The 26,305-nt window shown below is 37.6% G+C and overlaps 1 protein-coding gene and 1 long non-coding RNA gene across 4 annotated transcripts in view; one reads left to right on the forward strand and one right to left on the reverse strand.

Annotated features, from left to right (window-relative positions):
* The window catches only part of iqsec3a (IQ motif and Sec7 domain ArfGEF 3a), a 145,954-nt gene that overhangs the window by 32,415 nt on the left and 87,234 nt on the right, over window positions 1–26,305 (reverse strand). For all 3 annotated transcript variants that reach the window (XM_059325529.1, XM_059325530.1, XM_059325531.1), the window contains 2 exons: window positions 10,823–10,984; window positions 2,345–2,467 (listed from right to left, as the gene is read on the reverse strand). In XM_059325529.1, the coding sequence (XP_059181512.1) occupies window positions 2,345–2,467; window positions 10,823–10,984 (285 nt within the window). The remainder of the gene's footprint in view (window positions 1–2,344; window positions 2,468–10,822; window positions 10,985–26,305) is intronic.
* Window positions 12,638–26,305, forward strand: part of LOC131960358 (uncharacterized) — a 134,171-nt gene continuing 120,503 nt past the window's right edge. Inside the window, exon 1 of the long non-coding RNA XR_009389648.1 lies at window positions 12,638–12,804. This is a non-coding gene — a long non-coding RNA (uncharacterized LOC131960358). The remainder of the gene's footprint in view (window positions 12,805–26,305) is intronic.

Genomic DNA, 26,305 nt, shown 5'->3' on the forward strand with positions numbered 1-26,305 from the left:
GGATGGATTTTGGTGCAAGATTATACAAGTTGCATGATCTTTATCTCTAATAACCATAATAGAAAATGCAGCAATTGTGTGTGTGACTGCAGGGTGAGTAAATAAGGATGTCTGGATACTACGCTGTGATGCAGACATGAAAATATAAACTGAATTTATCTGCAGCATTGGGAGCGGGCTCATATTTGCTCATTCATTAGCACACTGACGCAGCAGATACTGAGGCTGCTGGCTGCTTTTCACTTTTCCCCTCTTTTTTTTTTCACCGCTGCTTCAAATCCCCTTCTCTTACTTTGGAGATTTCTCTCTTTCTGTGTGTGTGTGTGTGTGTGTGTGTGTGTGTGTGTGTGTGTGTGTGTGTGTTTGGAGGCATATCAAAGCCCAGGAGCAGGGGAGGCAGGCACAGAGAGGCAGTGGCGGTTACGCAACGCTGGTTATTTATAAACCTTCCTCCCTCTCTCCCTTTCTCCCCTTCCTTCCTTCCCTTTCCCAGTTTGTGTCTCCTCACCCCCATCATCCTCCCCCCTCTCTTTCTCCTGATAACACACAGAGCCAGCCTGATGTCCAAACATTACCCGTGCCAGCCTCTCTGCCCACTGACTATGACAATGCCACCGTTTTTCTCCTCATTGGGCACCTCGACAACTGTGACAGGTGGTTGTTACTCCAGAGGGGCTACGGCAAACAGTTAGCATTAACACACAGAGCCACAGCTGCACGGCAAATTGTTTCCCTGTCACAAATTGTGGCAAGAAATTACACACTCGCTGGCGATTCACATAAGGGGGCTGCTGCATTGTCAACATTTTATTGTGGCTGAGCAGAAAGGAAAGTGGGCAGAAAGGCAGTGTGCCTCGACTGGTGAGATCATACATGTGTTATCGAGATTCATGCATATTTATGGTCACATATTGAGTCACATGTTCAGTCCATGATGCATTAGAAATAGTTGAGTTTATGTTTCCATGTGCCTCTCCTTGCGTGCCTGCTTGTCGATTTTGTCTGATTAAATCTAGTCATACACGCTTGTTTTCATGTTCCCTCTTTGTCTTTATGTCCGGCAGAGCTGTTCAGCGCTCCTTGAATAAAAAGCCCGAGCTCACGTCTCACGAATCACAAATTCGCTGTACCTTTCAGCACTGCTTCAAAACTTGATGTCGGCATATTTCATGATCAAAAAAACCTGTGAATCGCATCTTAAAGCACGGCAAGACAAGTATGGCCCAGAGGTAACACTTGAGTGACAGTATTTCATTTCCCTTTTTTTACATCTGCTCAAATATCAACACACCCAGATTTACATTACAGTGGAAAGTAAGTGACACCAGTAGGACAAATGAGGGCTGTTTTGCATAACCCATGAGATGATAAATATTCATATGCGACTCCTTTAAAGCAACTGTTCGCTCTCTGCACTGCAATGTTTGTGAATATTAATCAATTTGTCACACGTGGTCTTATTTCTGGTCCTTGCATGTCCAACCTATGCATATATATAAAGCATGGGTCTCAAACTCGCGGCCGGCGGGCCAATTGCGGCCCTCGTCACGATATTTTGTGGCCCCCACCTTGATATGAAAGTTTAATGTGAGTTTTATATGAATGACACTTTACTGTGTTGTGTGTGGAAGGTCCCTTTTATTACTTTTTTTGGGTAATTTTGTCTTTTTTAAATAATTTTGTCTTTTTTAATAATTTTGTTTCTTTTTTGGTAATTGTGTGTCTTTTTTAAATAATTTTGTCTTTTTTAATAATTTTGTTTCTTTTTTGGTAATTGTGTGTCTTTTTTAAATAATTTTGTGACTTTTTTTAGTAATTTATTTTTTTTCTGTCATTTTGTGTCTTTTTGGTCATTTTGTGTATTTTTTGGGTCATTTTGTGTCTTTTTAACATAATTTTTTTAACGTAATGTAGTGTTTTTACAGTCATTTTGTCTTTTTTTTTAATTTTGTGTCTTTTTTTGTCATTTTGATACTGCCTCCAGCGGCCCCCAGGTAATTTGAGTTTGAGATCCCTGATATAAAGGCAATGCAATGCACACTGCTGCAGAAATTCCAAATCTGGATAATCAGGAAAGAGTTAAGAGAACTGTTAGTGCTGAATCAAATAAATAAAAGGGAATGGGGATATTTTTGTCAGCCGTTTTTAGAGGATAAGGGTATTTGAACGTGTACTTGTGATGACAAATGGGTAATGGATAATCACCACTACCCAAGCTACATACATTATCCTCCAAAAATGGTAGCCCTGCCTAAGAATGCTCCCCAATTTCCATTCCCCATACGAGTGAGAATACTGCAAGATAAAGTGAGACTCTCACAGCAGCTACCACTTTTATAATTACCTGAAGGCCTCGATAAGCCGTTCCACCTTCTGGGCTTCTCCCTGGACACGAATGTGGGCCTGAAACTTTCTCAGTGCTTCGTCCAGCTCCATGCCTGAGAAGTCCATCTCATCCACCACACAACTGTGGAGCACAGCGAGGAAGAAGAGTGAGAGCAGTGTCAAGGAAAAAAGGGAAATATTTTAAAATTTATGGCAATATATCAAGAAGATGGTAGGGGCTGCCTCTCCGCTGGTGGCCTGAGTGGATCTGGGGATGTACACTTCAGATAACAGTCCACTCATCTGCTTCCCAGTCTCAGCACCACTCTGCTTACTGCAGGTATTAGCCACGCACGGACACCAGGGATAAGACCGGCCCTGGCTATCTCCTCTGTGCCACCGCTGCCAAGACACACACTCACAAATGCACACGTACACGCATACAATCCCTCGGAGCAGAAAATCCTCCTATTACCTGACAACCCCAGCTTAATGACTTTAATTAAAAAAGCAAAATATCCTGTCCAATGAGTTCAGGGGGATAAATACAACGTGGGCAATTTGGAGGTGAAATGAGGTTTTGAAGTGAAAGGTGACTTTGGAAACGAGTTGGGAGGTTTTAAAGTTTTCCTCGCTTTGATGTGAGGTGTTCTGTCAAGGTACAAAGTGGAATGATAATCGAACTATGAAATTAAAGTCTATTTTTTTTTTTTTTTTTGCAGCCGGATCGGCTTTCCTGTGGTACTCCAAACTTATCCACACTAGTTTAAAAAAAAAATATTTTGCCCATTGATGGTTATCAGTGGTGTAATGTAACTAAGTACATTTACTCAAGTTCTGTACTTTTACAATTTTGAGGTACTTGTACTTTACTTAAGTATTTCCATTTTATGTAACTTTATATTTTTACTCCACTACATTTTGAGGCAAATATTGTACTTTTTACTCCACTACAGTTAGCTGACAGTTTAAGTTACTTTACAGGTCGAGATTTAACACAAAAAACATGATAAAATTAAAGTTAGACAAAATATTAGAGCTCATAACAGTATATTAAGTAGTTAAAATGAGCCCTACCTTGAGAAAATAAGAACATTGCTTACATAAATGCATCAATAATAATAATCCAATAATATATTTAGAATGTATAAAACAATGAGGCCATTCTGCATAACGAGTACTTTTACTTTTGATACTTTTAGTACATTTTGATGCTGATACTTTTGTACTTTTACTTAAGTAAGTTTTGAATGCAGGACTTTTACTTGTAGTGGATTCATTTTACAGTATGGTAGTAGTACTTTTACTTAAGTAAGAGATCTGAATACTTTTTCCACCACTAATGGTTATGGACAGCATGTTGAAAAGAAAGGTGTCGCTGTTGATCTCAAGATACAGCATGTTGTGGTGTCAAGATGCTGCCTTCTGCTTCCGATTTTCGTTTTTCAGTCTGTTGTACTGCAAGAAATCACTGGGGTACATGCACGCACGCATTCACACAAACACACACACCACATCAAGATGGATTACTGTGAACAAAGCGAGTTAATGAGGTGAGTACTTGACTGTGACACATGCTGCTCCAGCAGAAAAGAGTCAGATAGCTGAGTGTACAGTACTGCTGACGCACAGTGTATCACAACATGACATCACAGGGAAAAACCTGCCCACACCAAGAATACCATGAACTGTTCCTATTACACATAATACTGCTAGCATTCCAAGAACTACACCTACAATATCTGTCCTACTCTAATAAAACTACAATTACTACTTGTCATACATCTAATTTTACAACGACCATCTCCTTCAACTACTACTACTGTACTACTATGTCTACAGCTATACTACTACTACAACAGCTACATCAACAAATATTACTATCACTACTACATGTCCTATGTATAAAATATTACTCTTATTACCACTGCTTCACTAGAAATACTACTGTGGCTATAGCTCTTACTGTACCAACTAGGATGATGTGAATTACCACAGTCACCACTACTACTGCTACATATCTCCTGATACTACTATTACAACAGCTACTGATCATTTTTGAACAATGTCGTTTTTTTTACTACTACTTTATGTACTCCAACAGCTACTAACATGATTCCTGTGTGAATTACATCTACTACTACTAATACTTTCACTAGTTCTACTACTTGACCTATGTCTCGTAGTATATCTACTACTTCTATACTTTCTTGACTTGGACTACAAGACACCTCTAAATAAGTGTGCAAACAATTGGTATGGGGTTTTCGGGCTGAACGTGGGGGAATAGTTTAAGCTGACCGGAAACGCTAATTTTGAGGCTGAATGCCCAACTGAAGAGCTCGGTACGTGAAACGTTGTTGGATACGTGAATATGCTGCTTAATAACTGAAAATTCAAATCATGCTTGTTAGGTGTAGTTAATACCTCCTATTAAAATGTTTGTTAATGTGTAACTGTTAACTGAATTATGCTAAGAATATATTTTGGCATATTAAACACCAAAGTTTAATTTTTTTATGCAAATATATAATTAATATGCTGTTTGCTATTGTGATAATTGATCGTTTGAAATTATGCTATTTATAATACTGTGCTGTACTAACATTTGATTATATTCTGTCATATGCAGATTGTTTTTCTTTTGGGTTTTTGGACTTTGATTGAGGCAGCGATCTCCTAGTCATCTCTGCAGCATCCAGGCGTCTCCAACCTTCCCACCAGGACGCCGATCAACAAAGATTCAGATAAGTGCTCAAGGCTCAAAGCTGACAAACACATCACCTGGTATTAAAAAAATACCGATAAACTATTGGGTTGGGATTTATTTGTTAAGCCTGTGGTCAAAATATACTTCCATTTGCGTGTTTGGCGTTCTAAGAACATTAGATGCACTTTTCTTCTTCTAGATTAACATACTGATAAACATACTACTACTACTAATAGTTCTGACTAACACTTCTGCTTGTGCTATATCTATTATTACTATCACTCCAGTCACTGCTACTACTACAAGTACTTCCATCTTGATTGATGCCTATGACTACTTCTGTAGTGGGCGTTGTGCTTCTACTACTACCATGAATATTGCTAGTACCCCATATTTTACTGTTACAGTAACCATAAATTATATAATACTTTTTAACAGCCCCCCCCCTCCTCCTTTTTAGCATGATTGTACACATTTTTGTGTTTTTAATGTTTGTTTGTTTCTTAGTGTTTTTTATATGAGCCTGTCAAAAACGAATTTCTGTCACTCGTGACAGACAATAAAGATCTATCTGTCTATCTATCTATCTATCTATCTATCTATCTATCTATCTATCTATCTATCTATCTATCTATCTATCTATCTATCTATCTATCTATCTATCTATCTAAAATACAATTAACCATCCTGGCACTTTGATAATAACTTGGAGAGTTAAAGTGCGTATTATTTTCAACCGGTGATTGTATTTAGGGACCATTTTCAACACAATGCTTAGAAAGGTAAAGCTTATAGTATCCAGTGACTCTGACTTGATCCTCCTCTTGATCAACTCTCGACTGCCGAGCCTCTCTCATCGCCCTCTTCATGACTCACTTCCTCGCTCCACCACCTCTCTCTCCCCTCTTCCCCGGCTGTCACTCCTTGTTTATGTAACGTCAGACGAGATGCTCTCTAGCCTAAGTACATCAGCCCTCTCCTTCCCCCTCCCATCTCCTTCTCATACACACTCAAACATAATAACGCATGGCCGAACACACATGAGCATTTACACAGATATACTGCTGCCATGCATACACTTCGTTCATCTGTATACAGTACCTGGCAGGGGAATAGACACACCTGTCTGCATAGCGAGGCTTAAATAGCATGTACAAAGCTGCAATGGCAGGTACACACACGCACATACACAATGCAAATACAAAGAAATAACAGGCCAGATGGAACCATATTTTGTGCACCAAATGAGTAGATGACAGGCTGAAAACAGATCTAATTTTTCCTGCTAAACAAGTACACCACATTATCAGTAAATGAGTCCTTGGGGTGCCACATTTCTTGGAACCCAAATCTATAACCACAATTTAGCTTAATTGACTTTAGACGTTTTAACTATTGTTGTTTATGCTTGAAGAAATTTGAAGAGAATGAGGCACCATTAGCTTTATAAAGGGAGGAGGGAGATTCAGGACTACAGGAGTCAACACAAACAAAATACAAATAGGCCTATAGACACAAGGCTTGGGCAGTATCACTATATTCTGGTATACCACAGTGTTTAAAAATACTGATGGTATGATTTTAAATTCCGGCAAAAATAAAGACACTGTTCTTTGATGGTGAAATGCTGTATCGAGATGAGGTATTGTTATGTACAGCATGCGCCACCAGAGATCAGTCTCTAGCGGAACTGGCATCATTTTATTCCACTACACTTAAGATAAAACCATTCCGACTACGATATAAACCTTGATGCAATATCAGCAGCGGCTGCTGCATTGATCCTATCCACTAGCTCATTACCTAGCTGCTAGCCGACCCATTTCTGCAGCTGCAGTATGCTCACCTGACTGGGAGCCATTTGAGCCAGCAGCTAACTAGCGAATGAATAGCTACTTAGCTAGCTTGCTGATTTTACTGTTCTTTCATGCTATACTGGTTACAGAAACGAACCAAACAGAGTTTTCAGTCATCTGGCAGTAGTGTAGGATAAATCCGTAGATAAATCTACACTGAAAATATATGTAACAAGAGCATGACCTGCAACAAGGTAAAATATCAGTTTTATGGGAAAGGAAAACTTCTTGGACAAGTCAGCATAGCATATCGGAAGTGGATGCTCTGGTTGATACGATAACATTAGAATAGGAACTCAATCTCCCAAGTGTACTCTTATATCAAGTGTTTGTCATAACAGGAAAGTACAGGACATTAAAATCTTAGTTACAAAGAAACAATGACGCACAAACATTGAGAGGTGAAAAAGCAAGACAAGGCGTTGCCTTGCTCAGTGTTGTTCTGATTTTTGGATGTGCCTGTCATCTGTTTTTGATATCTGCCAATTAAATCCCGCACAAGGCTGTGATTCGAATCTACCTGTCTCAAGTGTTTTTCTTTAAAGATTTTCTACAACATAAGTGGCGAGCTAGCCAGGAGGCTATTATGCAAAGTATGATTTCCTTTGCTGTAACAAGAGTGTGTGGATGAAGCTGCTGTTTATTGCTTAAGTGGTAGACTAGTAAGCTAGCTAGCTTGCTAATTCCACCATGCTTTTCATGCTACACTGGACCAGACTATGTTATCTACTGTCCACGCTGCAGTGACATCCAGCTGGTTAAATATCTGTAAATTTAACCCCAACGAGACTTGTCTAATTAGACTAATTGCATGTTAGACACAAAGCATTGTGACTTGTCACACATGCTGCAACTTCTGTCCCCAGCAGCTCTGTTTTTACATCTTTTTCCAACACAAATAACACAAATACCACCACATAACCATGGTGAGATGTCAGAGGTATGCTGGTATGAAAAAAAAAATGCCACCCAGGCCTTATAGACTCACATGCATTCACACCCTTCCTATATACAAGCACAAACAGAACTCACATGCTTTCACACACTGGCTGGCTCACACACACACACACACACACATCCAAGGCTCAGTAAATCAACATGAGTGATTTTCACATTAGGCTGCTATCCCTCACCTACTCTCCTGTGACTACACTTTATCGAAAGTGCACTCACACACACTTTGCACTCTCCTATCATGTTCCTCTTCAACATCACTTCCATTCAGAGCATGGCTGTATGACTGCCCTGCAGGAAAATAAGGAAAAATACACATCTATATATCCCAGTGTCACCTGTGCTGAAGTATATCTGCGATGTGAATTCTCGTTTGAAGCCTTAAAAGCATAATCCTGTAAATACAATGAATTTGGAGCCATGATGGCGTCCATTTAAAAAAAATATGGATATTAGATGAGGGCACCCTGGGGTGAACTACTTGGCAGAGTGCAGGGTCAGACATACACGACGCAGCAGAGGCTTAAAGTGTGTTCTTTGATAACTTTGACAAAGGGACGATAAAAGAAAGATCTGCAGTGTCTCCTCTGGCTGATATGCAAATTTGGGGGTAATTGGTGAATAGAAGAACGTAATAGAATTTAAAAAAAAGACAATTATTGAGATAAAGTAAGAAAATTGTTGAAAGATGTAAAGGAGAAAGTAAAAAAAAAGACATCTGCAGCTTCAAAGCAGATAACGCCAATCAGGTTAATGACCTGGAATTAAAGTTACAGGGTGAAGTGAGTCATGTGTGGGGCAGCGTCTTCACATTCATCTGATGAGTAATACAATAAGGATGCATCTCGCAACACATTGGATTTATATGTTTTTTTTTCTGCCCTTTTATTTTTATTCTGCGGTAAAGAACTGACTGTACTGCATGATGGCACCACATGAAATTAAGGAAGGTATTAAGGGGAACTTAAACATTTATATATAAAGTCAGTTCTCGTATTATGAGGAGTACTAACCCAGCCTGCGGAAATAATTGTATACTGTGTTCATGTGGCTCTGGAGGAGCATTTTATTTTTAGGTCTGAGAGAAAAGAAATCAGAATGAAGGTTATCTGAGCTTGGGCTTGATGGTCCTAGAAGAAAAGGTATTGGTCACAATAGACTAGAGCTGCAACAATTATTCGATTAATCGAACAATATTCAATTATTAAATTAATCGTCAACTATTTTGACAATCGAAAAATTGGTTTGAGCAGTTTTTTAAAGACAATAATTCCAAATTCTCTGATTTCAGCTTCTTCAATGTGAATATTTCTGGTTTCTTTGTTCCTTTATGACAATAAACTGAATATCTCTTTGGTTTGTGGACAAAACAAGAGATTTGAGGACGTCATCTTGTGGTTTGGGAAACACTGATTGATATTTTTCAACATTTTATTGACCAAACAACTACTCCATTAATCGTTTAAATAATCGACAGATTAATCGATAATGAAAATATTCGTGAGTTGCAGCCCTACAATAGACTTTAGGGGTCTGGTTTGTTTGTGGTGGTAGGAAAACACCCAAACTGTGAAAGCTAGAATCTTGGTTCACTTATAAGTGCAATAGAGTTCGGTTCACTGTTTTCAGGTTTTTCCTCATCTGTGCCCTCTGCATCTCTGCACCATCATTGCAGCCGGGGAAAGACTTAATCGATACTTTCTCCCTATGTTAAAGGCCTAATCCTCAGTCGGTGTTGTGCTCTTAAAATCTATATTGTTGGCCGATTCCACATAGTTGGCTTTTCAACTGAAATGAATGTAGATATGTTTGGTGCTTTTCCTGAATCAAGGTTTGTTGTCCCTTTTAAAGGTCCCATATTGTAATAAGTGTGATTTCTATTTCCTTTTTTATTTAAAAAGTAGGTCTAGCTGCTGTATAAATACTATGACATCATTTTAAATGCACATATTTAGAAACTGTGCCCTTTAAATTTCTGTATGGTTGTGATGTCATAACTATATTAAATATATTGCGGTATTATAAACGTTTGAGAAAGAAAGTAAATACAAATCCACAAATGACACATAAAACCTCCTTACATGCTTGAAACACACAGGCACAAACATGCACACACACACACACACACACACACACACACACACACACACACATAGCACCTCATCACATATACTTCAGGAAATCTCTCCTTATGCTCCATATAGAGAATATGATTTGATCCACACCGGTGGTTTAGATCTAATATAAAGATGGCACTAGCAAAAACCACAGGTAAAAATACCAAGACTAGGAGCTAAATTTTCTTTTTTCTACGGACATGATTTATGAAATCTCAAAAACAATATTTACATTATCAGATGAACGCTGAATTGCTCTTTGTTTCTCACTTCCTGTCTGATAGAATAACGCCAATTCAACAGCAACACAGTTTTGATATCGATGTGATGAAAGAAGCTGGAAAAACAAAAAGGGCAGGAAGGGTTTTTATTTTATTTTTGTCTTATCAGCTTGTTATCCTCCTCCTACAATTCTGTCTTGTGAGTCAACCTAGATTTTCAATTTGAAGAGTCATACAAGGGCTTATTTGTCGGGTCAAGACACTTCAATTTCAGCTGGTTTTCAGTTTGTTTACAAAGATGAAAAACATAATCAAATGTCAACGTCTGCAAAAATAATAGCTCTGACATAAGTGTATTCTCAAGTTGTAATTTAGGTTTCAGAGAATCATCTCAACCCCCAGATAGAGTTGAAAAATGTATAAAAACCTACGCATAATTGGCTCAGATATCAACATGACTGACAACCACTATATAAAGCTCAGGATTTTCCTTGTGCTAAATCCTCTATCAAATCCAGTCCTGTAGCTGACCCTGACCCCTGATCTCACAGAAAATGGAAGGATTAGTAGGGAGAATCACCTTCTGAGGAGCGGTAAATGATCCTTAAACGGTGTTAGGGAATAATGTGTGCTACTCACTCTAGGACGTCTCTGTTGAAAGGTTTCTTGCTGTTTCCGAGGAACTCTCCTATCATCTGTCGGCTCAGGCCCTTCCTCTGGAGCAGGAAGTGAGCCACGCCGATGGGTGTATCTGGGATGAAGCCTCGAGAGATGAGGAACTGAAGGCCCTTGTCAGGGTTTCTGAAACAAAAGAGAATAAAGGGTGAGTGCAAGGGAATAGCCAGTGAGTTATTAGTTTATTATTAAGATCCCCATTAGCTGCAGCAAATCCACAGCTATTCTTCCTGGGGTCCAACAGTATCAAATATACAGTTGAAAACACAAAACATAATAAAAAATAAAAATAAAACAAAACAAAAATTATTCACATATTAAGTAAAGTGTAACACATTTTCATGCATTCATTCCTAATCTTAGTGTAATTCTCTATATTTGGTATCTGACGAAATGACTTATGATGCAGCATAGCTTCTTTTAAATGCATGAAAATGTGTTACACTTTACTTAACGCCAACAATGAAACATCATGATTAGCTATGCTGCATTATAGATGCCTCTATATGAACCTCACTTTACTTAAAGCATACATTGATCATTTATTTATAGTTATGGCATCCTATGAGTCCTTATAACAATTGATTGTTGAGGTGTGTGTATAGAGGGGTATGAGTAGTTGTAATGTATTATAAGCCTCATCAGTCAGCCTGTAGTTTATAACCAGTCAAGAGCACTCATAAGACACTTGGATTTATAAGTCATTATAAGCTATATTTATAACTGTTGATATAGTGCATCATGAAGCTTTATATGTGTTTATGAGTGCAGTCATAATGCATTATGATTGATTATAATGAGCATTATAATTCACTATGAATGCGCTCATAATGCACTATAGATGTAGTCTTCATAGAAAGTGTTACCAATCCATATTACACACATTTCCACATATATGTATGCATCATTACAAAATCTACTAACACATAATACATATGTTGTATATACACATTCGTTCTACAGCATATACATTATAATAACAAATATCATATATCTATAGAAATATACTACATACATATAAATATACCATGTTTTCTTATTTTGATAAATACTGTTTTATTAAAATTTTGAATTGCTTTATGTTAGTGGTGAGTTTGATATTTTTAATATTTAAGTTAGCAGTGTTTTAAAACTGCACGGATGCAGTTTTATGTCCTAAACCCTGGTGGTAGTAGTGAGACTGTGACTGATGATTTGCTCTGTAACATACTTAACCACACTTAGCAGCAATAATCCACACCGGCACAAGAGAGCTACATCCCTTATTAGTTTATTATTTATTTCTTATGGTGGTGAGAACACTCTGGACATTTCATAATAAATAATAATAAGAAATGATACATTGCAGTAATGAGGGTCTTGGTCTAAAAAACTATCTGTTGAGTGCTTACTGTGCACACCTGCACAGTGCTGCTGAACAGACTGCTAAAAGTGATAAAACAAACTCATCTGTATTCATTCCCATGCTGAATTACAACATTCATTAACAACTACTAAACACCATGACATGCCGCTTAATTCAGAGGAAACTGCCAGACTCATAATGGCTGAGCTGGGATGCAGCTTTAAATCCCTGCTTATGTGCACACAGGCGTTCACGGGTAGACTGGTGGAATGTAAAGGTTTGATGAACTGACATGCAGGGCAGTTTTTGTTCAGAGATTCAGAGACTAATATGTCTCTTATTGCTAATATAATGACCTGGTAATACCAGTCCTGCTTCCATCATCCTTGCATCCGCCGCTATTAAGGCCTTAGCAGGCCAATGCAATGTTAACCCTATAAAGCCAAGTGTATCATATTTGATACATACGTTTTTGAGACCTCTAAATCATCAGTGTGATATTTTTTCCCTGAAAAACCTGATGAATACATGAATTGATGATTAAAAAAAACTGAGCAACAAATTTCACAAAAATACCAGATGTAACAAAGATGATTTGCTGGTTCCACTGGTGGATCTGTCATTGCTGTGTGAAAACTTCATATCAGCAGATGTATGATGTTGTTTTATATGGAAAAAAAATATTTTGTATGTTTGAGGAAAATGTTAAAAGGAAAGTCAAAGTTTTATTTGGTTAAAAATATTAGGTTTTATGTGATTATGTTAGTTCAAGAAAAGCAAATTGTGAGCAACAAATTGCACAAAAAGACCTGATATATCAAATATGATCCAAATTAAATTCATATATGAAAATTTATATTGAATTTAAAAAAATGTAAGCCGGTTCAACAAACACTCCAGTTTTGAAAATTTAGAATTTTCTGGCAGTTATTTCACGGTTCAGGCTTTATAGGGTTAAAACGTGGATGCATCTCTGCACCATCATTGCAGCCGGGGAAAGACTTAAGCAATACTTTCTCCCTATGTTAAAGGCCTAATCCTCAGTCTGTGTTGTGCTCTTAAAATCTATATTGTTGGCCGATTCCACACAGTTGGCTTTTCAACTGAAATGAATGTAGATTTGTTTGGTGCTTTTCCTGAATCAAGGTTTGTTGTCCCTTTTAAAGGTCCCATATTGTAATAAGTGTGATTTCTATTTCCGTTTTGATTAAATAGTAGGTCTAGCTGCTGTATAAATACTATGACATTATTTAAATGCACATATTTAGAAACTGTGCCCTTTAAATGAGCCCTCGTGACTTCTGTATGGTTGTGATGTCATAACTATATTAAATATATTGCGGTATTATAAACGTTTGAGAAAGACATGCAGGGCAGTTTTTGTTCAGAGATACAGAGACTAATATGTCTCTTATTGCTAGTATAATGACCTGGTAATACCAGTCCTGCTTCCATCATCCTTGCATCCACCGCTATTAAGGCCTTAGCAGGCCAATGCAATGTTAAAACGTGTGAAAATATATTTTTCAAAGCATGAAAATAAATAATTGTTCATGGATTTATCATAAAACACAATTTAATACATTTTTACATTAGGTTCATACTGTTTTATGTTAATGCTTAATGGTTAATTAGAATAAAAACACTAAAGGCTTTCAGAATTCATCCACCCGAGGGTTAAGATGAGCTTTAGTCAAAGTTTTGTTTGGATTTTTCATTAATTTATGACACATTCTTTACTTTAATGGATGCCAAGTCGCCTGAAGCTGATTTAATCAACACCAAAATTAATATAATATTTTGGCTGGAAGATTGTATATCAAACCAGAAAATGTGACATGTTTTGAAAACTGTTAACAGTAACGTTGGCAGCATACTGACTTACATACTTAGTGTGTACTGCACACTGCCCACTAGATTAATGAATGTTCACACTGGGGTATATTCAAGCAATATATCTCTGCATCCAGTCTGTTCTCATTCACTATTTGTAGTTATACCTACAAAAACGTATGAAGTTTAATCGTGAGCCAGGAGGCACAGCTTTTTATTTACTTTTTAATTATTACTATTGACGTTTGTGTTATGGCAGCGACCTCTTGTGGCCATAATTTTAAATCTCTTCTTAAAACCCACCTCTTCTCGTTGGCTTTTAACACCACGTAGAGTGTTGATTTTATGTTTATTTTATGTTTATTTTATGATTTTATGATTTTTTTGTTTTTATTGTATTCATGCATATTTTATTTTGTGCGGGCAGTACATTTTACATTTTATTTTATTTATTTTTATCCCATTTTTAATTTATTTTATCTCATAGCATCTTACTGATCTATTGTTTACTACATCTCTTTGTATTGTGTTATGTATTTATTGTTTGTGCAGCACTTTGGAAACCTTGTGTTTGCTAAAATTGTGCTATATAAATAAAGGGGATTGGATTGGATTGGATAGTAATAGTAATAGGAGGAAGTGAGACAACATAATTTGACAAAAACAGTCCTTTTAGGGCAGGTGTTGGTGGAACCAAAGGTCAACGTTGGCACAATACCTGCATACTGGGTGCCATAAATCCTCAGTTACTGTAAAAACACAGTGTGTGAGATGCTTATATTCATGTTAGTTGTTTGCATACTAAATTTTAAGCCATATTTACTAGTAATAGTATGTTAGAATACAAATTTGAACCCAGCCCATGTAACTTTTGTAAGAAGAAATAACTGTCTTTCTCTCTGAACCCCAGACAGTTTCAGGGCGTTTTTTTTTTTTTTGTTGTTGCTCTTTTTCCATTTTACTCACTGTGACCTTGTTATTCACTGGAGCAATTTAGTGTCACTGAGGAGCAGTGAATTACATGACTACAGTGAGTAAAATCTAATAAAGGGCAAAAAAAAAACGCCCTGAAACTGTCGCAGAATTGAATGTTTTCAACAGGACCTAGTTATTCTTAACAGTTTATTTTTGACAACGTTTTTAACAGGACATGTAGAATAAAGTGAATTTGAAGAAACATCATGATTTTAAACTTCATTTTGGGTACTTTTACTAATGGAAATGCTCTTAACCGATGATGTGTTCAAGGACCATCGGAAAGGTCAAACTTTGACGATAATGCCTGTTTTTACAGTTACGACAAACTTTACTTTTGCCGATTTTTTTCAGATATAATTTTTTTTTTAATCATATGCAACAAAAGAGGTTGGGGTTTTGCTGCTTCAACTATGGAAGCTACACTACCGGTCAAAAGTTTTAGAACACCCCAATTTTTCCAGTTTTTTATTAAAAATTCAAGCAGTTCAAGTCAAATGAACAGCTTGAAAGGGTACAAAGGTAAGTGGTGAACTGCCAGAGGTAAATAAGAAAAGGTAAGTTAACCAAAACTAAAAAATAATGTACATTTCAGAATTATACAAGTAGGCCTTTTTTCAGGGAACAAGAAGTGGGTTAACAACTTAACTCTATGGAGTCTTGGGCTATTTTGTCAATTTTTTTAAATTATTTTCATGTCTTTGTAAGTCATTTTGTGTCTTTTAGTGTCTTTTTTTGTCATTTAGTGTCTTTTTTTAGTCATTTTGTGTCTTTTTGGTCATTTTGTGTCTTTTTTAGTCCTTTAGTCCAACATAAAATGTGATTTTGAATCTTTTTTTTAAACTTTCAAAACACTATCATGCTCAATCAAGAATTTTAAATGTTGCAAATGTGCATTCATTTCAGAGTACACTGAGACATTAAACTGCATCATTTTCAATTAAATTCTGGAAAAGTTGGTCTGTTCTAAATCTTTTGACCAGTAGTGTACCTTTACATGATATTTCAACATTAACAAATTGTCACATTAGCTGCAGTTTAGCAGAAGTACCTCTGCATAGAGGGGCAGATGCTTGGTAAAACATACTAAACCATTGGCAGGACTGTCTATATACAGACATAAACTCACATGAGACTGCATGTGTCTATGTGTGAGTAGTGAATATCTATTTGGCTGGATAATGAGGTGTACTTGCACGCTCTTGCCTTCAGAAAATTGTCAAAACATCTCATTGGCTGCCATGAATCACTGTTTTTGAAAGTCGTCTCCTGTCCCGCGATCAGTCGTCTTGCTGATAGTTTTCAGCTGACTGCATGGCAGAAGTTACTTATGTATGAACAAGGGAGTAATATCAGAACTATTTATAACCCTATTAGACACAGAGGATAGTTGCTCTAGGGAGGCAACCACATTATTGCTACAGCTCCCCCCTCTCAAGTCTCTATACAGTGTTTAAAGCACAGCTTTTACATAACAGAGCAGTGTGTGTGTGTGTGTGTGCCACAACTAATGGGTTTATAAAGCGAGGGCGGGACAGAGGGGAGGGGAGAGGGGATAAAGGGCAGGATAGAACGAGGAGGCTGGAAGAGGACCAGACAGAGCAGATGTGCGGGAATGGGAAAGTGAGGACAGAGAGGGGGGACGACGAGTGCAGGCTGGAGCGCCTGAAAGCATCTGCTGTGACAGCCTCAGCACACTCTCTGCTGCTGGCTCGCCCTCTCAGCTGAAGGTGATGTCTCGCCAAACGAATTTGGCAGATATCAGTCATTTGATGTTTGTCCAACAACAGATGGATCGCACATGGTGATTATTATTCGTAATCAGGAGTGAATGTGAGGGGATGAAGATAGGGAAAGGAGAGGGAGGAAATGATGCACGAGATGCAAGATGGATTGATTCACATGATGAATGGTGCAGAACGAGACTGTCCTCATCAGACGATCACAAGCTTGGGCTGTTTGTTCAAATGCTGTAAATAAGCCTGTTTACAGCTTCAATGACATGGAACTTTTTGGATCGTGCAGATGATTGACTCTTCTTTGGAGCAAAGGACTGTGATGTCGGTACACAGTGTGCACTCTCTTTCTAGGAGACAGGACTGCTTACAGTCAATGTTGGTTTAACCAAGTAGTTTAGGGGTGTTTTCACACCCCAGGGCCCCATGTTTCAACGCTGCGGACTAGGGGTGTGCCATATCGTATCGTTCACGATAATATCGGTATATTTTTTTTACGGTAAAAAAAAATGCATATCATGATATTGGCAACATTCCTACTTCTTGGTGTAGTGGCGTAAGGTTAATATTAGCTAACAATTAAAGTTGTTTTAATCACAAAAAGCTACTTACTCTCTGTCGCTAAACACATGCAGCTTTCAAAAATAAGAGCACGGTGTGTTAACAGAATCCACCACAGAACTTACAAGAAGTCTGTCAAAATAAGATGCCTTAAATAAAACATACAAGAACCTTTATTCTCCTTTACAAAATGTCATTAAAATATGCCCCCGAAACCCCTAAATGGTTATTTTTTATTATTTGCTCATACTCAAGAGTCAAGAGTAAACATTTTTGTATTTGGCAACTGTTGAGATTTGCACTTCACACTACATTTTAGATTTTTATTTATTTATACAGACTAAAAAAAACATTTTCTATATCTATAAGTATATAAGTATTTTGTAATATCGGGAAGAATAGTCGTTATCGCAAAAATAGCCTGAAATATCGTGATATTCTTTTAGGGCCATATTGCCCAGCCCTACTGCGTACGCAGACAAACATTGCGTACGCTGTTTTTCCCGCACATGCCACATGTATGAAAAGTGAACTTGCCGTGAGAATGTGTGGACCGCTCCGCAACCTGTGGTGGCACCGCAAACTTTTGTTTGGCGGAAACTACTGTCTTTTATGCTCTATTTAAACGTGTTTCATGTCTAAACTCAAACTACACACAACTGGCTTTGTGTTTACAGATCATAGCTCTCGGAAAATGGAGGGGAAATGCCATTTTCCACCATCAATAACCCGTACTAAATATGAGGGGATAGATGTTTTTTTATTATTTGTTATTTATATTTTTTTTATCTATTATCATATTTTAGACTTCACCTGCGTACTGCTGCTTACTTGTGCAATGATAGTATGTTGAAGTCTATATGTTTTGATGTTAACATTGTATATTTTCTTAAGTCTATATATTCTGCTATTTCCACTATTTTTATATATACCAAATTTCCCTCCAGGGATAGATAAGATAGGATAGATAGATAGATAGAGAGATAGAGAGATAGAGAGATAGATAGATAGATAGATAGGATAGATAGATAGATAGATAGGATAGATAGATAGGATAAAGTACTTGTGATTCTGATTATGGAGCACATACATTTTTCACAGTTAACCTGCCTTAATTACTGTGTCAAAGTGCCGATGGCCGACTGTTTCCCCTTTGGTTTAACATGGAGATGTTAACGCTGCAGGTGCACAGCGGTCCATGACCACAGATCCCTCTCCCCGGAGAAAAAACATGATTTGGAAATCCTCTCAGAATAAGTCAGGTGTGATGCATATTTGATCCCGTATGTGATGTTTAATTGGGACAACAAGTTACCTGTGGCTTATTAACTGATGCGTAAAAATAAGTTTGGCACGCAGTACGCACTGGCTGCTCTAACGGCTCTGATGTGGATGGTGGAGTTTAGAAGGAGTGTGTGTTGACGGATACTTCTGCCATGGTGCAGATCTCTGATCCGGCTGGTTAACAGACACAGTGACACCTTGTTGCTGATCCCAGAGCTGAGGCAACAAAAAGCAAATTTTTCCTGCCTCCACCTGGAGATCACCACGTCCACCTCGTGCACAGTGGCAGAAAGTTGATTTGCAATTGTTTTGTCGATAATCAGTGGGCATGTAGGCGATTTATCAACATGGTCTCACAGGAATCCGTGAAATAGCCACGGATTTGCTTAACTCAAAATCTGTGGAATAGCCACGGAATCACTCAAATTTCCGTGAAACTGACACGGATTTCGCTACAATGCAAGTTAATGACATATCTCGTGGCTATTCCAACATACAAAGTGATTATGTACATTCACTGAGTGAATATTTAGAAAATAAAACATATATTTCTCGCTAGAAATGTGATCAAAATCCATTTTTATGCAGAAACTAAGTCAAAATATTGATTTTTTCACTTAAAATTAGAGAACTGTCGGCCATGTTTTTTGTTCTGACCGCCGGAACCTTAAAAGTCACGTGACTTGGAACAAACCAATAGGAAAAAATATCCATGGTATACAATGCAAGTCATTAACTTGCATTGTAGCGAAATCCGTGTCAGTTTCACGGAAATTTGAGTGATTCCGTGGCTATTCCACGGATTTTGAGTTAAGCAAATCCGTGGCTATTTCACGGATTCCTGTGAGACCAGGTTCCAATTTATAGTAATTTGCATGTCATCTGCGTATTCATTTTGGTGGCTCGTGCATGTGCGCTCAGTTCCAGCTGGTTGGGATGTATCAAGGAAAGGTGCTGAACCTGGCGTAAGCACAGTTTGATACATGTGGAGGTGAGTTTGTGTACTCACTTTTCTAGTTTTGGGAACTCTCTGTGTTTTTTGGCCCAGATGTCAGTCAAACATCGGACCAGCAGAAGTCCAAGTTAATCCTCTCCCAGTCATGTTGCATCAGTTACTCTGTGTACACCTCACAAAATGCCTGCATAGGTAGTCCACAATCCACTGCGTTTTGGTTAATTTCCTGTAACTGGATTTGATTACATTCACAGTGCAATCAAACCACACTAGGGTTTATTTGGAAACAGTTTTGGACCAGTTCTTTAGGTCCACACAAGAATACAATTGGAGTGTTTACAAGTGACTAAACTAAACTAAAGTTCGATTCACAGACTCAACTTTGTGTGGTGAAAGTGCCCCAAGTCTTTTGTGAAGGGTGAATCTCATTTGTCGATTTTGTGTCTTCTTGCTTTTCAATCCACCACCTTGTGACCCAGAAATGGATTTCTTGGTGTGTCCTTGTCACTTGTCTTTGCCAGGTCCTTTTGGCGACCATAACAGCTGTGACAAAGAAGTTTAAAACACTTCTGTTCACAACTTGAGTCTTGAGTCAAACATGCCAGGTGGACTAAAGGTTATAACACAACACTGATATAGCAGCTTTAGAATTTGTATTAGTGAATATAAAATTTTGTCAAAATAATAAGCAAATGAATCCAATAGAACTGCAAACAGAGACACCAGTGACATGTAAAAGAGATGTGATAATGGACAGATGATGTAGCGGTGCAACTCGTCATATTTCGCTTTAAAATGAAGACGTTTCCTTTTGTTAAAAGACTGTATCAGTCCGCTTCCTCAACTCTTTCTTTTTTTATCAACTTTTTATTCGTTTTTTCTTAGTAACATACATATAAGTGCCAGGGGGCACAAGAACATACAACATAACATAAACATAAACATAACATAACAAGGGGAGGATTGTGCATTAAGTAAAACAGCAGAGTCGACATAAGCACATCATACATAAAAATATAAAGATGCTGCTTGAAAATAGCGAGGTAATTAAAAATAAAATCTTAATAGAGTGTTTGATCTTATCTTTACGATCTATATGAAATCAGGTCTTACAGTTAACACATAGCTGAGCCATTTTGACCAGTTCTCTTCAAAAATATCAGTTTGGTTTCTTAGTTTAAATGTAATTCTCTCCATAACATATATATTGTAAATTACATCAATCCAATCATTTGTTGTCGGTTTGTTTTTCCTGAGCCATTTCCTGGTCAGAGCCTTTTCCCCCCACTAACAACACTCTCAAAAGGTATCCTCAACTCTTTCTTAAACAAGAAGACAGAAGGTGAGGAAAGGAATCGAGGATGCACCAAGTGGGAAATGGGAAAGTCATGTCGAGGTGGCAGTTTAGAAAACACTCATGAATTGTTTTTGTAAAGGTCATAACTAGAGGACAAATTACCTTTTTTTTTGTCATGTACGTACGAGGAACTGTGGTTGGAGCCGGTGATTCGGACAGAAAAGTGGGATTTTTTACAAGGATGAAGTGTGAAAAGAGAACAGAGTGCAACTGGAAGACACACATACACACAAACCATGGGAGTGAAAGCAAGAGACAGTGCCAGACAGGACCCAGATGTCTTGCTAAAATGACAACTCCCAAACACACTGCTCCATGCCCAGACATCTTTCTTCCTCACACACACATTTCCTGCCTCTCTCCTTGTTCCACCGATACATTCTTGGACTCTCAACCCCGTCATAAATACATACTAACCGCACCACCTCCATATCCACTTTTATTGTCCGTCTATTTTAGATCTATTTCAGATGTGCACAGTACCTCAGAGGTGTGTTTTATTGCCTTTGCAAGTGCTTAGCTGTCAGCACTGCATGTTGCCTATTCCTCCAGATGCACACATTTCTGTTTCATTACTAACCAGTGATAGATTGATGGCTGGTGAGCGCCCCTGTGCATTTTTCTGAGTGGTAACACGATTGTGTGGTGCGACGGTAAATGCTCCACAACCCTGAATCATCACAGTGAGGTGGTTCGGCTGCTGCAAAGTGCTGCTCTTGTCCATCAAGTATGCTTTTGCTGAAAATGCCAGAAAAGAATGATACAGCTGCTTTTCTTTTCTTGGTTTAGCTATTTTTGTTGTTGTTTTTAGCATTGGTTTGCGACCTTATCAAATGTATGCCAAGAGAACTGATTTTAAACAGAATGACTGTTGATTACAATCACAAACAATCACTCAATTATCTAAAAGTGGATATAATATTCTCACACAATTGATCTGTCAATGTTTACGTCAGTTGGCTCAACTTTGCATTTGTACTGCTACTATATAGAGTGGTAGGAGCTGCACATTTAGATATTTTCTCCATCTATTTTAATTACTATTTCAATTGCAAATCCATCAAATTTCAACAATTTATCCTTTATTTTAAGTAAATTATCAACTGTGAAAGGTTAATTTGTGTGTCAAAAAAGATGGGTTAAATGCAGAGGTTGAATTTCCCTGTTGTGGGACTATTTACTACGCAATGTTTGACCTGTGCTTTTTATTATTTTATCTATTTTCTTATCCTGCTGTATCTTATTTTATCTTATTTATATTTTCATTTCTATTTCCCTGTTTTAATTTCCTGTTTTTACTGTTTTAAATTGTGTCTTGCTGTTTTAATGTGTATGTAAATCACTTTGAATTACCTTGTGTTGAATTGTGCTATACAAATAAACTTGCCCTGCCTTGCCTTGCCTAATAAGGGAATTCTGAATCTGAATCTGTCATCTGGTTTTAAACAGGTCAAAGTAAAGCTAATGATGTTTAGATTTATCAATAATTTTGCCCACTAGCACCCTCAATCGCAAAATATATTACTGAAATCTTACAGCTAACTCAGCATATGTTTTTTAAATCATATTCTATGTTTTTATAAAATCAGTACTACTATACAATAGGGATAGGTACTGCAAGGCTTTATTAAAGGCGTAGTATAAACTCCAGCATTACAGTTTTTTTTTTGTTGGTACTTTGAATGTTTTGGTGTAATTTATTATCAATGCTGCAGCATCTCTGCTCTTTTGGACTGAGCTCCTCAAACTACGCTCATAACTGTAAGTGCAATAAAACCTCCTCAAAAAACAAACTATCGCTTATTCAACGCTGCTATGTTTTACACAAGCTTAGTTTGCCATGCATCTTTTATTTTAATGTATTTGAGCATGAAATGTATTTATTTGCCACATTAGATTGGTCCCCTAGGAAATTAAAATCAAAGGTATTGCAATACAAATGTAAATTTTGGGTCAGAAGCTAAAAATGTATTTTTAACTTTTTTTTTTTTTTTACTTTTTTTTTTTTTTACACATATATAATGAATGTTTTGGTGTATGCCATATTGTGTGGTCATGAATATTGAGTTGAAAATGTTTATTTATTAAAATAATTTTCAAAAAGCAACTATTCAGTAATGAAAAATAACCAATAAGAGTTTTGTTAAAGAACCAAACTAATTAAAGAGTATTTGTAAGAGCACTTGTATCAATAAAATCCTCACCATAGCCTCCTGCTCTACAGTCTTCCCATGCACCACCTGCAAAACAACTGCAGGAGAGAATTTAGAAATGCTTTCTCTGTTCACCATCTGGATTTCTGAGTTTGTAATTATGTGCTGGGTCATTTAGCACTGAGGGCAGAATGTTAATACAGGCACGGTTTGTGTATGCACAAACAAACAAGCACAAGCCCACCGTGTCTTCTGCAGAGCTCTCTCTCTCCTCCTGGCGTCAGGTTATGCCTCTCGAGGAGTTGGGTGGGCTTTGCTGATGTGCTGTGTTAATTAGCCTTCCCTGACATATGTATTCTCTCTCTCTCTCTCTCTCTCTCTCTTGCAGTCTATCTTCTCTTCTCTTCTAACTTCACCTACACATCTCTTACGCCACCTTTTATTTAATTCATAAAGCTCAGACGATGCTCCATTTTTCATGCAGGATGTGATACTAGGTTTTTTTTGTTGGTACTTTGAATGTTTTGGTGTAATTTATTATCAATGCTGCAGCATCTCTGCTCTTTGTGTCGGGACTGAGCTCCTCAAACTACGCTCATAACTGTAAGTGCAATAAAACCTCCTCAAGTGAAAAAAAACAAACTATCGCTTATCCAACGCTGCTATGTTTTACACAAGCTTAGTTTGCCATGCATCTTTGGCAAATTCTTGTAAACATAGCTGCTGGCGGAGGAAGGACAGGATAAATGATGGATACTGACTGCGTTCTTCATTCTTTTCTAGACTCTTCCGATTCCTGATTGGTCAGTAAAATGCAGGATGAATATTCAGTTATGGGGTTGCAAATTATTTGTGCATTCTAATAATTTACTCATTCTTTTATTTGAATGTATTTGAGCATGAAATGTATGTATTTGCCACATTAGATTGATATCCCCTAGGAAATGAAAATCAAAGGTATTGTCTATCTTCTCTCCTCTTCTAACTTCACCTACACATCTCTTACGCCACCTTTTATTTAATTCATAAAGCTCCGACGATGCTCCATTTTTCATGCAGGATGTGATTCCACTGTGAGCTGCTCTGATGTCAAAGCTTTCAGGACACATCTACTATATCTAACCCAGTAGTATAAAATGGGAAAGCCATGCATACAAAAAGAGAAATGTCATTAATGTCACACCTCGGCACATCCTCCCTCTCTCTCTGTTGAAGGTTTGGCATCAGCTCCCTTGTGTGATGCCAGTGTCCTTGACACACTCTCTCCTCACATAATGGAGTCATTGTTATTCCACACACACTCAAGGTGGAAACTTTATCAAGTGGTCTCTCTCAACCTTTCCTCCCCTCTACCTTTTTTTGTGTCTCTTTCAGTTCCTCTCTCTTGCTTTTGCACTCTATTTCCATCCCTCGCTGATGTATCTTTTTTTCGATCCTTTCTCTTTCTTGGTGCACACATGCATCCACAACTTCTGCTCTCTTTAATTTACTTTCTCCCCTACCTTTCTTCCTGCCCCCTGCTAGGGCGGTGCATACACCACCTGCTGCAAGACAAACACACACTCACACTTTGCCAAACTGTGTGCATATGTGTGAGATTTTTCAGTCCGCATGATCAAGCAATATCCAAGTTTTAGCCCAAAGCAAACAGCCCTGTTTAAGATGCAAAGGATACAACAGCGCAGGTATTAGAGGGAGGATATGAACTGGTGGAACTAATAAGCCTCAAGCTCGATTGCCCTCTCTCTCTATTTTTTTTTTTTTTTGGCTCGCCCTTCCTCATTCTGTCTCTCTCTTCCCCTGTAGCCAATTTATTAAAAGTCAGCTTATCTTTCAAGGTGTTTGATCAGGGGAATGAGAAGAGGGGATTGCAAATAGATAGAAAAGGCTGTGAAACTTGTCATGGGTTGAAAACTGGGGGCTTTCATTAAACAGTAATTATGTACAGTTCTCACTTCCCCTCTAAAGATATGCCATCAAAATAAACTGTTCAGTGTTTCAAATCAAATCTGAACAAACAGATACATGCTGCAGCCGATCCCACTCTGCCACTACAGCTGTCGGTCTGAGTGACACTATCAGAGTGGACATGTCTGAAAGAGTAATTGTGTGCAGGGAGTGGTAAACAAAGAGTCTGACCATGTGACGTGTTTTTATTCTTACTGGCAGGGGTTTTGTAGGTAGACTTGCTAAGTAGACTGAGACTGCTAAAAGTTTCATGAAAATGGCACAGTCCATTATGTCCTCTGCACATGTAAAGTAACATGGGAAGAAACAGACAGTCTAATATAAAAATCATATTTGGAAAGAAAGGTGAACAGATTAATGCTTCATGTCATATCTTGGATTATCTACGCTAATGTTTTCAGCTGAGATTTAGCAATTTTAATAGTTCAGTTTGTTTTTTTGTTTTTAGTTGTAATTTTTCCAACATTTGACTACGACTAAGCATCATCCTCCGATTTAAAAGTGAAGCCAATGTAGCATCTTAAACCTGCATTCTTTCTAACAACCAGCAGGGGGTGACTCCTTTGGTTGTTAAAAAGAATTCTAATTGTAGAGAAGTCTACGAGAAAATAATTCTCACTTGATTTATTACCTTCCTAAACAGTTTATGCCAGTTTCAAGTCTTGTTCAACACAACATGATGTTCATTTAGTAAACTATGGATCCATTTGGAGTAGAAAATGACAATGTGATTGACAGGTCGCTACAGTATTTTGAGTTTGTTAACGTTAATTGTAACATATTGGTCACCTAAAAATGTCTTGCTCAGCGTTCGGTTGCACTAAGACACTCCTCCTCCTCTCCACACTGTAAAAAATGTTTGTAGAAATAACAGTAAAACACTGTCAATTTGCATCAGAAATAGGTCATAAAATTAAACATTGTACATCACCGTAGCAGATACTTTTAATTACTGTCAATCAAAGAATAGTTAAAAACTTTAAATTCTACCGCCATAAACTGTAGAAAACACACAGTTTTGCTGTAAAAATATACATTTTTCATGTAAAGTTAATGGAGAAATACCACGATGACACAATTATCCTAAAAGCAACGGGATTATTCAGTATAAATTACAGTTTTTGCTGATATTTACATTTACATACGCTCACTGTATTTTTTACGATGATGTTCTGGCAACCACAGCTGCTGGTATTTTGCCGTACATTAAACAGATTTTTTTTTACAGTGCAGCTATGACCTCTCGTCCAAATATGGTCACTTCAGGCTCCAAATAACCA

This window comes from Centropristis striata, chromosome 22 (assembly GCF_030273125.1).
Source record: "Centropristis striata isolate RG_2023a ecotype Rhode Island chromosome 22, C.striata_1.0, whole genome shotgun sequence".
Taxonomy (NCBI): domain Eukaryota; kingdom Metazoa; phylum Chordata; class Actinopteri; order Perciformes; family Serranidae; genus Centropristis; species Centropristis striata.